The sequence below is a fragment of the Fukomys damarensis genome, unplaced genomic scaffold, assembly GCF_012274545.1.
Source record: "Fukomys damarensis isolate Sample0158 unplaced genomic scaffold, DMR_v1.0_HiC HiC_scaffold_1, whole genome shotgun sequence".
NCBI lineage: Eukaryota > Metazoa > Chordata > Mammalia > Rodentia > Bathyergidae > Fukomys > Fukomys damarensis.
The window spans coordinates 25,210,837-25,225,034 of NW_022900913.1; the positions used below are offsets into that span (position 1 = coordinate 25,210,837).

A 14,198-nucleotide genomic window follows, 5' to 3' on the forward strand; every position below is an offset into this window, starting at 1 on the left:
CGTCGCATTGGGATCTGCCCATGCTGTCGGCGGGAGCCCTGGCCGCCGGCTTCAGGCACAAGGACACTGAGTACTCGCACTATACGCGCGTGGCGCCTGCCTACGCCAAGATGGGCGAGATGATGCTCGCCCTGTTCCGCCACCACCAATGGAGCCGCGCCGCGTTGGTCTACAGCGACGACAAACTGGAGCGCAACTGCTACTTCACTCTTTAGGGTCCACGGGGTTATCTGCCCATGCTGTCGGCGGGAGCCCTGGCCGCCGGCTTCAGGCACAAGGACACTGAGTACTCGCACCTTACGCGCGTGGCGCCTGCCTACGCCAAGATGGGCGAGATGATGCTCGCCCTGTTCCGCCACCACCAATGGAGCCGCGCCGCGTTGGTCTACAGCGACGACAAACTGGAGCGCAACTGCTACTTCACTCTTGAGGGGGTCCACGGGGTTTTCCAGGAGGAGGGGTTGCACACGTCCACCTACAGTTTCGACGACACCAAAGAGTTGGATCTGGAGGACATCGTGCGCTACATACAGGCCAGTGAGCGAGGTGAGCAGGAGCGCATCCGGGGGCCCCTGGCCCTATCCCCGTTGATCTCCGCTGTCCTCGGCGGCCCCAGAGGGCGCTGAGGCTGGGAGGTCGCGCGCGAGTGGTCTCACTCGTGTTGCGCCGAGCGGTCGCGGTAAGATGGGGCACCTAGAATAAAGGTTCCAGGGGAGGGAGGACTTTGGGCCAGGGGATGTCTGAGCTCGCCGCTCTCATGTGCCCCCTCTAACAGGTGCTGTTAAACTGCCTGCCGCTCCCCCTTACTTCTACTTCTCCGGCGCTGGGCTCTCGGCCGGGGCGCACGACCAGCGCCTAGGTCTGAAGCGCGCCGAAGCCGAAAGAACTTGTAGCCCAGCCCATTCCCGACGCGCGCCCCCTCTCAGAGCTGAAGTCTCTGCGGACGCTCTGCAGCCGCGTGCCCCAACTAGCTGGTCCTGGCCTCCTGGTTTCCCTGGCTGCTCTTAGATTTCTTTTAAAGGCTCGTTGTAGCACTCGTCTCATTCCTTCTATGGTTCCTGTAGTTATAAACAAGCTTCTGTGCTTTCCACAAAAACGCCTCGCTGTTTGGACTCAGGTGACACCGTTGTGCGTTCCTCAGGGCAGGCTGCAAAGCATCCCAGGGCTGGGCTTTGCGGGGGCGCTCTCCTGGAGAAAGGGGCGTTGAATCTTCTTTCCACCCGCGGGTGCCCCTCGCATTTTTTCCGGGAGTCTTTGGGGGCTTGAAGTTACCCCCAAATCAGGCAAAGCGCAATGCTGGGTAGGGTTGGTGGCTACTACTACAGGGAACGGATGGCCGCGGATAGATAACCGGGAAGCCCCCAGTGCGGCCCATTTACTGTAGTGTAGACTGTAGGCAGGCCGGCTGAAAGCCCAACGCAGCGCACTTCTCTCCTTAGCAGAGCCACGGTTGGGGTGACCAGCGCTCAGGGAATCCCTTACTCAGCGCGCACGCACCTGGAATGCCAGCGGCGCAACTGGGAGAAAAGCTTCCCGGACCCTGGTGCCACCCCTGGTGTGACCCAAGGGAAGCAGGACTGAACCAGGCGAAGGGCTTATCCTTGCTGAGCACTAGCGGTGGGGGGCAGCGCGACCCGAGGCCGTGAGCCTCACAAACAGGTGAGACTGGGCTGACGGAGAGCTCCAGCAGTCTTCCTCCTCAACTTGGCCACCTGGGACTCCAGTGAACACACCCGTGAGAGCGAAGAGGCAGGGGGTTTTGACCCTGGGGTACAGGCTGGTTCTGAGCGCTGGAACTCCAGGCTGTCTGCTCCCGCCGTATCCCTGCCAATTAAGCTGATTGTGAAAAAGGTCATTTATGTCCAACTGCGGCTGCTCACTCGCCAGCCCCGCGGCTACCTCTCTCCGCACTCCCAGTCCCCGGGGTTCCGCAGCACACTGCAGACCTCGAGGTGTTGTGGGCCCCCAGAACCTACTTCTTCAGCTCTGGCCTTTAGAGGTTGGTTGGGGATGGGGGTGTGTCCCTCCAGTTGTGAGATCCGCTGTTTGCAGAAACATCTGCACTTCCATTGCCCTGTTGTTCCCGGGGGTACAAGGCCAAAGGCATCTGTCCGCCCAGATGAAGGCAGATGGAGGCCAAAGGGCCTCTCAGCCTCACAATGGAGGTCCAGGGACAGAAGGGTGGCAGAGCCCTGGTGGGCCTGTGGGCTGATGTGCCTCAGGCTTCAGAGGATTTGTGCTGCATTCTATTGCTGCATTTTTTTCCTTCAAATTCTCAAAACCTCCTAAATGTTCCCAAATCTCTTTGCTTTTTTTTAAAAAAAATTTTTATCCAACTTTGAATTAAGTGGTGAAAGTTTGGTGGGCTGATGTTTATATTTTACTGGTGTTAAGGTTACAATTTTATGATTCTTGCTCTAGAACACCTTTCCAAGAGTGATCTGGCAGATATTGAGGGAACAAAATAGTTTCTTCTCTACACTGCACCTGCCTGCCCCCAAATTTCTTACTCTCAGGAAAGCCGCTTGATGACAAGCTTTCTCAGGGGATCTTCTAGGAATACATTGAGTCTTGGGTTCCTAATAATCAGTTAATGTGCTAAACAAGGATCCAGTATGTGCTTTCAATGGAGTTTGTGGCCCAGCCACTCACCAGTTGGCAGATCGTGGGCTGCTGCTGAACTGTGTACCTTGGGCTCTTCAGGTGAAGTAGTGCAGAGGGAACACACATGTCTTCCTGGTTGGGGAGGTCAGGAGGAGCTCACCATGGAATGTGCTGACACAGTGTCCCAGCCATCCTAAGGGCTCAAGAGATAAGCTGTTTCATTGTAGGTATGATGTGTGTGTGTGTGTCCCTAGATGGGGAGACTGTGCCATAAGAAGGAACCTTGGGCTGAAAAGCAGAGGCCTCTGGAGCTGGAGTCTCTACTTATAGCTCCGCGGCCTGCGCAAGCCACGGAATGTCTCTGAGCCTGAATCTCCTCCTCTGTGAAACAGGAACTCAGGAAAATAAGGGCTCTTCAAGCCGATACTCAGTGATCCTGATTTTTGCTCACCCAAGTGTAAAAATGTAACTGACAGTATTTCTGCCTTTGAACATTCCTTCTTAATCACCATGACCTAGAGCATGCTTTAATTCTCCTTTTGGTGAGAACATTTTTAGCATATTTTGGCCTTCAGGTCATCTTTAAAACCAAGTTATGAATATGTGAATCTCTTTCCTGGTAAACACTGACATCGTATCAATAACAGTAATAATATGACTCAATTTTCATTTTTATGTGTTATTATACTGGTAGAAAAAACTAACATTTATTAATTATTCTTTCATCTTAGGGATTTATTGTCTAAGGCAATAATTTAAAAACATGTTTTCCCTTTCATATCTTTACTTAAGATCATTGAAATACACACACCTGAGAATACATTTTTAAAAAATAGTGATCTTCATTTGAAATGGATTCAGTTATATAGCCGACTGCCTCTCAGTATTCCTCAGAATTTTAAAAAAGACACATATAGAATTAGATATTTTCAACTTTTGTATCTGTTTCTCTAGATATTTGCCTTTAGAGCTGTTCTTCTATTTGTCTTTCTCTAACATGCTACTTTTGAGATTTTCAATTTCAGGTCTTATCTCTTGGTAACCCAAAGAGAAATGATGATTGAGTTCTCTTCTACTGTCTGTTAACCACACATACATGCTTTCTTTTTTGATATGGTTGTGTTAAAATTTTTGGCTAACACATATTCAGTATCAATATTATCCTTATTTTTAAATACTATTCATAGTAGAGCCATGCAGGCTACCATGATGACACTTTCTTTGTGGTACTACTGTTTTCTACTAAGTTTTGCATGGATTTATAGTTAAATCATCTAGTTCTGTTTTAAGCTCCTGAGCTGCTCTAGTTTAGTTGTTTTCAAGGCATATTGTATAGCTATTCTGGATTCATCCTTTAGTGTTTTCCTAGGACTCTTATCACCTGTTTCTTAAGGTAGATCCCTGTGTGTTTCTCTTTCTTTATTTTTGTGGAGTACATCCTCCAGGAGCCTTTCAAGAAAGGATCAATGAAATCTAAATTTTGCACCTTTCATGACTGGCAATATCTTCTTTTTACTAATTATAGAATTCTAAATGGGAAATAATTGTTTTTCTCAAAATTTGATAGCCTTGCTCCATTGTCTTCTAATTTCCACTGTTAATATTTAGAAATTTGAGTTTATGTGGATTCTGGATATACTACTTGTTATTCTCCCCCTGGAAAGTTTTATAATCTTACTTTCAGTGTTTTAACATTTTGTCATGATATGCATTGGTGCTGGTATTTTGCCTTATGCTCTTTGTAGACCTCTTCTTTCCAGAAACCCATGTCCTTTGTTTCTGGAAAAATCTTTTTCTTCTTTGATGATTTTATGCCCTCCTTTCATCTTTTTTCTCTTCCTAGTTTTTTATTTATATACTACATTTCTGGGATAGATCCTCTGTTTTTCTTATTTTCTGCTATTTACCACTTAAAAATCCTCTTACTTGGAGATTCTTTTGACCACTTCCAAAATTACTACTGAGTTTTGTTTTTTTGTCTCACATTTTCAGTTTGCAGGACACAGCACACCCTGCTTTGCCTCCATGAAGAAAGATTCTTTTTTCCCTTCTAAATTTAGATTTAAAAGGAACATGGGTGCAGATGTAGATGGCAAATGTGAAAATATACTTTTTATTGTTGATGAAACTGACTGGAGGATATGACTTTGGATATCTTGTCAAAAGGACTTATTGATTGTTATTTCCTCCCAGAGTTAGGCAGGGCCAGCCACTAAATCAGATAGGATCTTTCACCCCTTATCCAGGAGTGAAAAAATTAGCCCATGAAGTGTGTTCTCTGCATATGAAGTATGATCTAAAAATGCATTGAATTAATTAAAAAATTGTTATGGTAAAAGACCTATTGCCTTAAATCTCCCTCAAAAATACTTCTCATCTTGGCTTTGAACACACTTAGCCCATTATTCTTGCTGTTTTCTGAAGCAGTTCTGGAGGTCCTCTTGGGAGTGTCTTCAGTTGTATTGTGGTGGGTACCTCAAGGTCCTGAATCAATTCAAAGCACTTGCATTTCAAGGTCATTTTGACTTTGGGGGAGAGCCATAAGTTTCAGGGTGCCAGATCCAGTGAATAGGGTGGATGTGGGCCCATTGTAATGTTTTTACAAGCCTCTTTTACTCAAATGGCACGGCAGCAGCTGTGAATAGGGTGGATGTGGGCCCATTGTAATGTTTTTACAAGCCTCTTTTACTCAAATGGCATCCGGCAGCAGCATTTACTGTATTTTTTTTTATCACAACACATAAAGACAATCACAAAAGGAAACTTCTATGCCTGCTTCAGAAAGTGGCAAAAACATAGGCTAAATGTGTCAAAGCAATGGGGGGTGTTTTGAGGGGGATTGAAAGCAATGTATCTTTCACTGTAATTAAAAAAATTTAAACATTCCCTGCAAATGTTGATCATACCTTATACAAACACATCTCTGTGGGGAAAAAGAGGGGGAAGCCCAGCATGCCACACCCAGTTTTTTCTTCCTGACTCACCAGTCAGACAGTTCACTCAATTATTAGGAGGATAATTGAAGCCTCCTAGGAATGTTCACCCAGTACTGTTGTTCCAAGTGGAAACCTGAGACAGGAGGAAGGATATCCCGCTAACTCAGGTATAATGCCTGGAATGGTCCTAATTTTTTGAACTGTTGCTTAGAGCTACCCATTTGCACCTCACCTTTTTGCTGACTCCAAGCGATTGCAAAAACATGCTGCAATAGTGAGAAGCCATTTATAGAGGACAGTGTGGCAGCCAGATGGGGAAGGATGGCACAGAACATCACAAGTTAAAAAAGCAGGACAAAGAACAGTGTAATTGGAAATTTAACATTACACCATTATCACCTCTTTTAGAAGTTTAACAATTTGACCCAGATTAGCATTTATGTCCTCAGATATGCTTGGATATTACAGAAACTGTCTAACTGACCACCACTTCTGCAGTTTTCAGGATTAGTCAATGCTGTCTCTCTGTCAGTTTTACTGACGGTTGGTGGGTGCTGGCAGGTAGTATAGTTTTCCAGAGCACACCACACACTTCTCATACTTTTCCATACAGCTTCCAAGAATTGTAATATTCCACCCGTACTTGTTATTGTATGTATTTAATTCAATTAACTATTGTAAAAATTGTTGAATATTAGTAGAAAGAGGAAGCTATTTCATTGGAAACCATCCCAAACGTTTTGATAGACTGCATAAAGGCAAGTTACTAAAAATGCTTGCTGTTCGATTATGCATGAATGAGACAACTCTAAAAGATTGGGAGCATCGTACAAATATAGAATCTGCGCTCAAACCACTGTGCCAGTCTCTGTGTGATCACAAGATCATGCTGCAGCAGTGAGAAGCCACTTAGAGTCGACAGTGTAGCAGTCAGATGGGGAGGATTTACGTGCTTCAACTAGATGATCACGTGCATTAATTATGGATTTGGTATTCAAGACAGTGTTCTGTCCATGAACTTGGAAATTAGGATTTTCATTTGAACATAAGCTACATGGTCAACACAAAATGCGTATGATCTAAAATAATCAAAGTGTGCTTAGACAGATGGTGCTCTGTGACACACTTGGTCAGTCTCAGTGAGTACTACTAATGTTTTAAGAAAGAATGTATCCATCAGAAGGGCTTGGTGGTGCTGGTGGGAGAGAGAGGAAGGAGGAGGAGAAGGAGAAGGAGAAGGAGAAGAAAAAGAAGAGGAAGAGGAAGAGGAAGGAGTAGTTGGGAATGTAAAAAGATGAGAAGCACCACAGAAGCCAGTTTTGAGCAGAGCCTATCTGGGACTTAGCAACGATTGCGCTCTGGCTTGGAGACAGAATCTGTTCAGACCTTGGCCTGGTGCACCTCTCCAATAGATGCTTAGGGTTATCAATGCCTGGTGCCTCTGACACCTGAATTCTCCAATGGACCTCCCTAATTTTGATTTAATCTTTGCTAGCATTCTGTTGCTTGTAATTTAGTCACCTAGGTATACCCAGGGAATAGGGCATGTTGACACAAATGTATTTATGGTTATTATAGTCCCCCATGGAACTCAAGCAATCTGAAGTCCAGATTATCTGCAAATACTTGATGTGGGTTATTGAGAATCTGCTCTTAAGCAGTGACTTTGTTCCCTGTGTGCTGGCAAGAATCGAGTCATACATACCAGCACTGAGAACTGGATTTTGGACTATGAACAGCTGATCAAAAAAATGATATGGGTAGTTTGATGGACAGGCAGCTAGATCTCCCTGGATCTCCTAGAGATGAACACACTTGGAATCCATATTCTTCAAACATGGTTGGCCTTAGCCTCTTGTTGGCTATTTTGTGGGACACCTTGGCTCTTTTTTTAAATTGAAGGAGCTAGAATTTAATTAGAACTAACACAGAGGTTTAGGCCATAACGAATTATTCAGAGTTTCTGTGAGAACTTCTTTATTAAGGCATCTTGAAATTTGATTATTTATCCTCAATATATAACCGTATTTTCAAAACACAAACCACACTGACTCCAGTATTCACAGGCCTTTGAGAGGTTTTGTATTGTTCAAAAAACTTGTTCTTTGAGGCTTTTACCTTGCACACCAAGCTCTTTTGTAGTACAAAATGTCAGAGTTGTGACCTAACACTCCCAGTTACTGTGTGCCATAAATGGAATATCAGCAAGAGCCAAGCCCTCTGTGCAGGTTGCCAAAGACGCACAGGCACAGCCTGCTGCTTGTTTTTTGTCTTTCAGCACCCATGCTTCTACAAAGAAAATACACACTTTGGAGGGCTAGCATGCATGATGATAATACGGTTTACAGCATCCAGGTCTATGAGAGTCTCTTCCCTGCACAGTGTATAGGCAGAAAACACAGTGGTCCTGCTGTACAGCAAAGAGCCTGCAAACCATCAGCAGTGCCTGGACAGTGTCCAAGTGCCCACTTCACTCCACCCTCTGTCATTCTTAGGTGGCAAGCGACAGTCTCCTGGAGCTGCTTAAAACCTCTCAGATCTGACAGAGGGGACATCAACTGAGAGAACATGGGGGAAGAGGACCTGGGATCTTGTTACCTACTTTCCCTGTGTGTTGAGACAACTCCAGCATAAAGTAGACACTCATCAATTTGCCTGTGACAGAGGGATGCTCACTGATTTGCCAGAGGAAGTGTCTCCAGAGCCATTGAGTTTTCTTTTTCAGAGAAGCAGCCTATTAAGTATGAAAAAACAGTTGACAGCCTTCACTCTCTTATATTGGGAAAATTTAGAGATTTTTTTTGAACTTTATTTGGAAATAGTTTTCACACTTTTGGAAAAGATATAAGAAGATATAACAAACCTTTGTATAGCCTTAACCAGATTTTTGCCATATTTGCCCTAACATTCTAAATCTTTCCCTTTTCCCCTCTTTTCATCTATCACCTATCTATCTATCTATCTATCTATCTATCTATCTATCTATCTATCATGTGTCCCTGTTATATCTGTTGATATATGTATACACTGTATACATACTAACATATATACATATACACATAGAAAATGCCTTTTAATTAACTATTTGAGAGTAGGTTCAGGATTATGCTTCTTTACTTCTAACAATTTAAATGTGTATCTGTTAAGAACAAGGATGTTCATTCATATAACCATAGTGTAATGATGAAATGAAGTTCAAAAATGAAGAACTTTAAAACTTTAGTTTATAAATCTTGATCAAATCCCACCAGCTGTCTCACTAATGCCCTTTATAAAAGTTTTATTTATTTAAATGTTCAGAATTTAGTTATCACATGTTGCATTTAGTTTGCTCTTCTTTTAAGTCTCTTTCAGACTAGAATTTTTGTTGCCTGTCTTTGCTTTTCATGAAATTGACCATTTTATTATCGATTTAATTAAAAAAATAAAGTACAGGGGTTTATTTAGCTCATAGTTCTGGAGGCTGGGAAGTCCATGCCTGAGGGAACACATTTGGTGAACATCTTTTTGTGTGGATCCTGTAGGATCCCAGGGCATTGCAAGGCATCACATGTCAGGAGGGGCACATGCAGGACATATAGCTAAATTGGCTTTTAAAATTGATCCTTTCTCACGATGACCCATTAATTAATTAGTATATAAATGGATCAACTCGTTCATGAGGCAAGGGCTGCATAACTCAGTCAACCCTTAAAGGTCCTACCTAGTTTCACTTCTGTTTTTAATTGATTTTTTATTAGTACATCTTCACAGTGCATGATTACGTTCATCATGAAAGTTGATATGTATACATAGCATTTCTTTATGTTTTAAAATCCTCTTCCCCTCCTCTCCCTTCCTCCTTCCATCTCTTTATCACCTCCATTTTCACAAAAGTTGTATCTCCCTTTTACGTATTATCTGTCTTCTATTTTACTATTTATTTATAACTTAGGGTTTCTCTTGTAAGAGAAACCATGCCATATTTAAGCTTGTGTGCCTGATTTATTTCACTTAACATTATGGGAAAATAACATTCTAAAGAGCATAGGCCAGCCAGAATGGCAGCACATGTCATGTAAGTGATATAAGCAACTTGGGAGGCTGAAGTAGGGGGTCACAAGTTTGAGGCAAACCCAGGCAATTACAGAGACTCTGTCTCAAAAAGTAAAGACAGGCTGGGAATGTGGTTCGGTGTTAGAGCCACAAAAAAAGGGAAGGGGGAAGCATAGGTCAATTATTCTACTGTTTCCCAAGCTGAGTTTGTAGCTGCCTCCTGTAGGCTAGATGTGTGTTGACTGTTGGAGGTTTCTGGTCCTCGGTGTGTTCCATCAGGAATCTGGTGAGTCTATTTCCCACCCTGGTGGTGTTAGTTCTGGTGTTCAGTTCTGGTGTTGTCTGCTGGGTTTCTCTATAGTAAAGTTATGATCGCCTCCTTTACCTATGGTTTTACTTTCTGAGATTTCAGTGCTCAACTGTGTTTTGAAAAAATTAAATGGAAAATTCTAGAAGGAAGCAATTCATGAATTTTAAATTACTCTTTGTAGTACATTGTTGTAATCGTTATTTTTATTGTTAAATATTGTCAATCTCTTAGTCTGCCTAATTTATAGGCTAACCATTAAGGTATGTTTGTATAAGAAAAAACATGGCACATGGAGGGTTTAGTGCTATCCACAGTTTGAGGCATCCACCGTGGGGAGTGTGCCATGCAGGTGGGGGGTGTCCTGTAATAGGTAGCTTGTGAGGCGACACTTCAAGGCCTTATAATTGCCCAGTTCTGGGTCCATTGTCTCGCACTGGCTCCGGTGCACTTGCTGTCTGCTGTAGTGGGGTATCTCATTGTGTGCTCTTTCTCTCTCTTCCCAGTGGTGATCATGTGTGCCAGTGGGGATACCATCCGGAGCATCATGCTGGCAGTACACAGACATGGCATGACCAGTGGAGACTATGCCTTCTTCAACATTGAACTCTTCAACAGCTCTTCCTATGGTAACTGTGCTTACCGCTCTCTCTCCCACTGCCAAGGTGTCTGCATCAGCTTTCTGTTGCTGTGAGGTGAAAACTTACAAGGAGGAAAGGTTTATATTGGCTCATGGTTTCAGAGGTTTCAGTCCGTAGTTGCTTGGCCCTATTGCTTTGGATATGTGATAGGAAAGTACATCGTGGCAAGTGTGCATGGTGGAGGTGACCTGTTTACCTCATGGTAGCTGGAAGGCAAAGAGAGTCAGTGAGGGGCTGGGATCCCGATAACCCTTCAAAGACACACTTCCAATGTCCTAACTTCTTCCAAGTAGGCCTTGCCTTCCAAAGCTTCTACCCTTTTCCAATAGCACGATGGCTACCACAAAACCTTCAACACGTGGGCCTATGGGGGGCATTCAAGACCCAAATCAGAGCTGGGTCAAAAAGGGGCTCTGATGAAGATTTGAGAATTTGAATTATGCTCATAAATATGATTTGGGAAATTTTTGATTCTGAGCAAGACTATATAAATGCTCTGTTCTGTGTTATGACAACATCTCATAATTCCTTAAACTTTTCTTCTCTGAGAACTCAAGGAGTGCAAAACTATGTACCTATGGTGTCAAGATACTTGTCTGGGTACTTGTCTGGCGGTCAGCATATCCCAGTTCCACAGTCCAGGTGGTCAAAATGGAGACCCTGAAGACCCCTTGTCCAGTGCCTTTCCAGCTGCAGGTTGCTACCACTGACATGGACAGTCAAAATAATTTAAGTGAGATGTGGGTAGAATTTGAAGTAGAATGGAACAGATTATACCATAATGGGCTAGAGCATGTCAGAGTATGTCAAACTTACCACATGTACGGGTTCATACAACCTTGATGTTAGCAATATAGAGATTTATGCACATTTCATATATGTTTATAAAAGGTCACAATGTAAAATAAAGTAGCTATTACTGTAAATTGAGGTAAAGACATTTGAAAGCCACTGCTCATAGCCCCCTCTTTCTTTGCAATCAATATGCTTTAAGCCTCTCCTGTGTAGAATTTGGGAGCTATGGCATTGAATTACGTGTGATGGATCTGGGGAAGTTCCCAGGGTCCCTGTGTTGGAGGGTGTTAAAGGAGGCTGTCATGATCACAAGTTCAAATGTTTCCTTCTAAATGTGGTTATGGCTTTCTCTAATGTTCACTGTGAGGGCTACAGAATATTTCCTCAAACCTGCAGGCTAGCTGTGCACAGTTGCATGGTTCTAGGGGAATGTTAGTGTGCAGATCACAAATGACGTGTTTATACCAAGCTCCACTTCCGAGTTCCTGCTGGCTGTATGTCGTTACACAGGATCTAAACCTTCAAACATACGCCGTGGTTTCCTGCCTTGATACCCTGGCTTACTTTAGCAGCATTATTGTGTATATACAGATGATATAATGCACTTCCCATGGAGATAGAGAAAAATTGATAAAACAAAAGTAGACACTGCTTCCTGCAGTGGATGAAACTGGACATGTGAGGCTTGCAGGATAAATGACCTATTTTGCCTTCTTATTTGTGCCAACAATCTTTTTCCCTCCCTTTATACAAGCTGTGTGTTGGAAAATGCATCTGTAATGTTTATTCACATGCATTATGGATCTAGTACCTAATGCAAATGATGGGCATTGGAATTCCTTCCATGCACAGATATAGCTTGGATTAATTTTTCCTTTTGATTATAGTACATGAGTATTGTAGAAAGTTTGGAAAACAGAGAAAGCACCAGAAAGAAAATAAATTATTACTCTATGACCCAGATAAGAGCACATTAATAATTTTACCCTTTTCACTGTATTTGCTTAGTCTCTGGGGTCTGGATAAGAGTCTGAAAGCCGCGTACTAATTCAGCTCTAAGAGCTAAAGATTAATAGCTTAACCCTTAACCTTGTCAAAATGATTTAACTCTGCCATTTGTAAGCTTTCGTTTCTTCTGATAATACCAACAGTACTTACCTTATGGCATCAGGCTGAGTAATAAATAAGGGGATGAATGTAAAACACCTAGCAAACTTCTTGGAACATCACTGGTTAAAAAATATTAGCCATTCATTATTAGTCTTACTGTACTTTGACCATTACATGCGGTACTTTAAAAATTATGTTTTCACTTATAATATGTCATCCTGTCTTTTGTAAATATCTCTTATAAAAATATTTTAAAGTAAAATGATCATACTCTTTAGTATAGCTACATAGTATTTTTAATGTTTACATGCCACTTTTACTCACTCTTATTTTTCAATGTGTATGTTATTCCCAGCCTTTTGCTTTTAAGAACAATGCAACACTGAGTAGTCATGTATGTTCATGCATCGTACTCACTCACATGTTTGTACATTCATGCTATATATATGGTATCTTTGAGAGAAATGCTTAGAATTGAAATTGTTGGCTCAAATGTTATGTACATTTAATTTTTTTTTTTTTTTTGTACTGGGGATCAAACTTAGGACCTTGCACTTGCCAGGCAGGTGCGGCACCACCGAGCTACATCCCTGGCTGTACATTTCAGTGTCGACAGACATTACTAAGATCCCTGATTAAGAAGTTCACTACTTTTGCAACAATATATGAGATTTTGTTGTTTCCTATATCCTTGTAAAACCTGCATAATCTTTCAAATTATTTTATTTATCTGAATTTTCTTTTTATGTTCATCAACATAGTTTTGCACTTTGCTTTTCTTAACATATCTATTTTAAAGTTAACTCGTACATTTTATCAGTATAAAATAAACTACTTTGAAATGAATTCTGTAGCTGTTAACATATTCATATTATTATACACCTTTCAAATTAATACTATTCTTAACTTACACATCATAACTATAGTATATTTAATGGGTAGATTATGATGCTTTGATATATGTTTACGATGTAGGCTGATGGGGTCAAGTGAATTGGCATATCCATCACCTCATTACTTGACACTTTTTGTGGTGATACATTTAAAATTTACCTTATTTATTTTGAAACATTTACATTTTGTCCCCTTTATATTGACTTTATTCTTAAAAGATATTTCATGGTTTTGGTTGTTCTTATGATCATGATCTTTTCCTGCTATATTTTGTAACTATACAGAAAATCTCTGAGTTTTTTTTTTTTGCAAGAGTTTCACTTTCTGACTGCTCTGTTCTAATTTTTTTGTATAATTTTCACATAACAATAACAGTTTTTCCTTTTTTGATAGACATCTTATTTCTTCTTTTCATCTTGCATTGCCAAGAACCTCAAAAATGATGACATTTATTTGGTAATAAAAGTGGTAATAATAACTTTAATATCTGACTTCTTTAAGAATATCTTTACTTTAATATCTGGAACTGTTACCCCAAACTTACAAAAGTAATACAGAGCTCATGTATATGTTTTAACAAGATCCTCCAAAGTTAATAAGTTAAATAACCATAATAAAATTACCAGAACAAGAAAGTTAACATTGCTGTAATACTACTAATTAATAACCAAACTACAGGCCTTATTTCAGAGTTATCACCTATTCCCCTAATGTTCTTGCTCTGTTCTGGGTCAATCACAGGATCCCACACTAATTGAGTTGTGTCTCCTCGTTTGTGAAAGTTGACACTTTTGGTGAGGTCATTGTGTAGAATGACTTTCAGTTTAGAATTATCCAATATTTCCCACTATAGGATGATTTTATACATTTTTTTGG

At 41.6% G+C, this 14,198-nt stretch overlaps 1 protein-coding gene across 1 annotated transcript in view; it reads left to right on the forward strand.

Moving 5' to 3' along the window:
- Npr3 (natriuretic peptide receptor 3) overlaps positions 1-14,198 on the forward strand; it is a 60,828-nt gene that overhangs the window by 2,459 nt on the left and 44,171 nt on the right. Inside the window, exon 2 of the mRNA XM_033758543.1 lies at positions 10,389-10,511. Coding sequence (XP_033614434.1) covers positions 10,397-10,511 — 115 coding nt within the window. The 5' untranslated portion in view covers positions 10,389-10,396. The remainder of the gene's footprint in view (positions 1-10,388; positions 10,512-14,198) is intronic.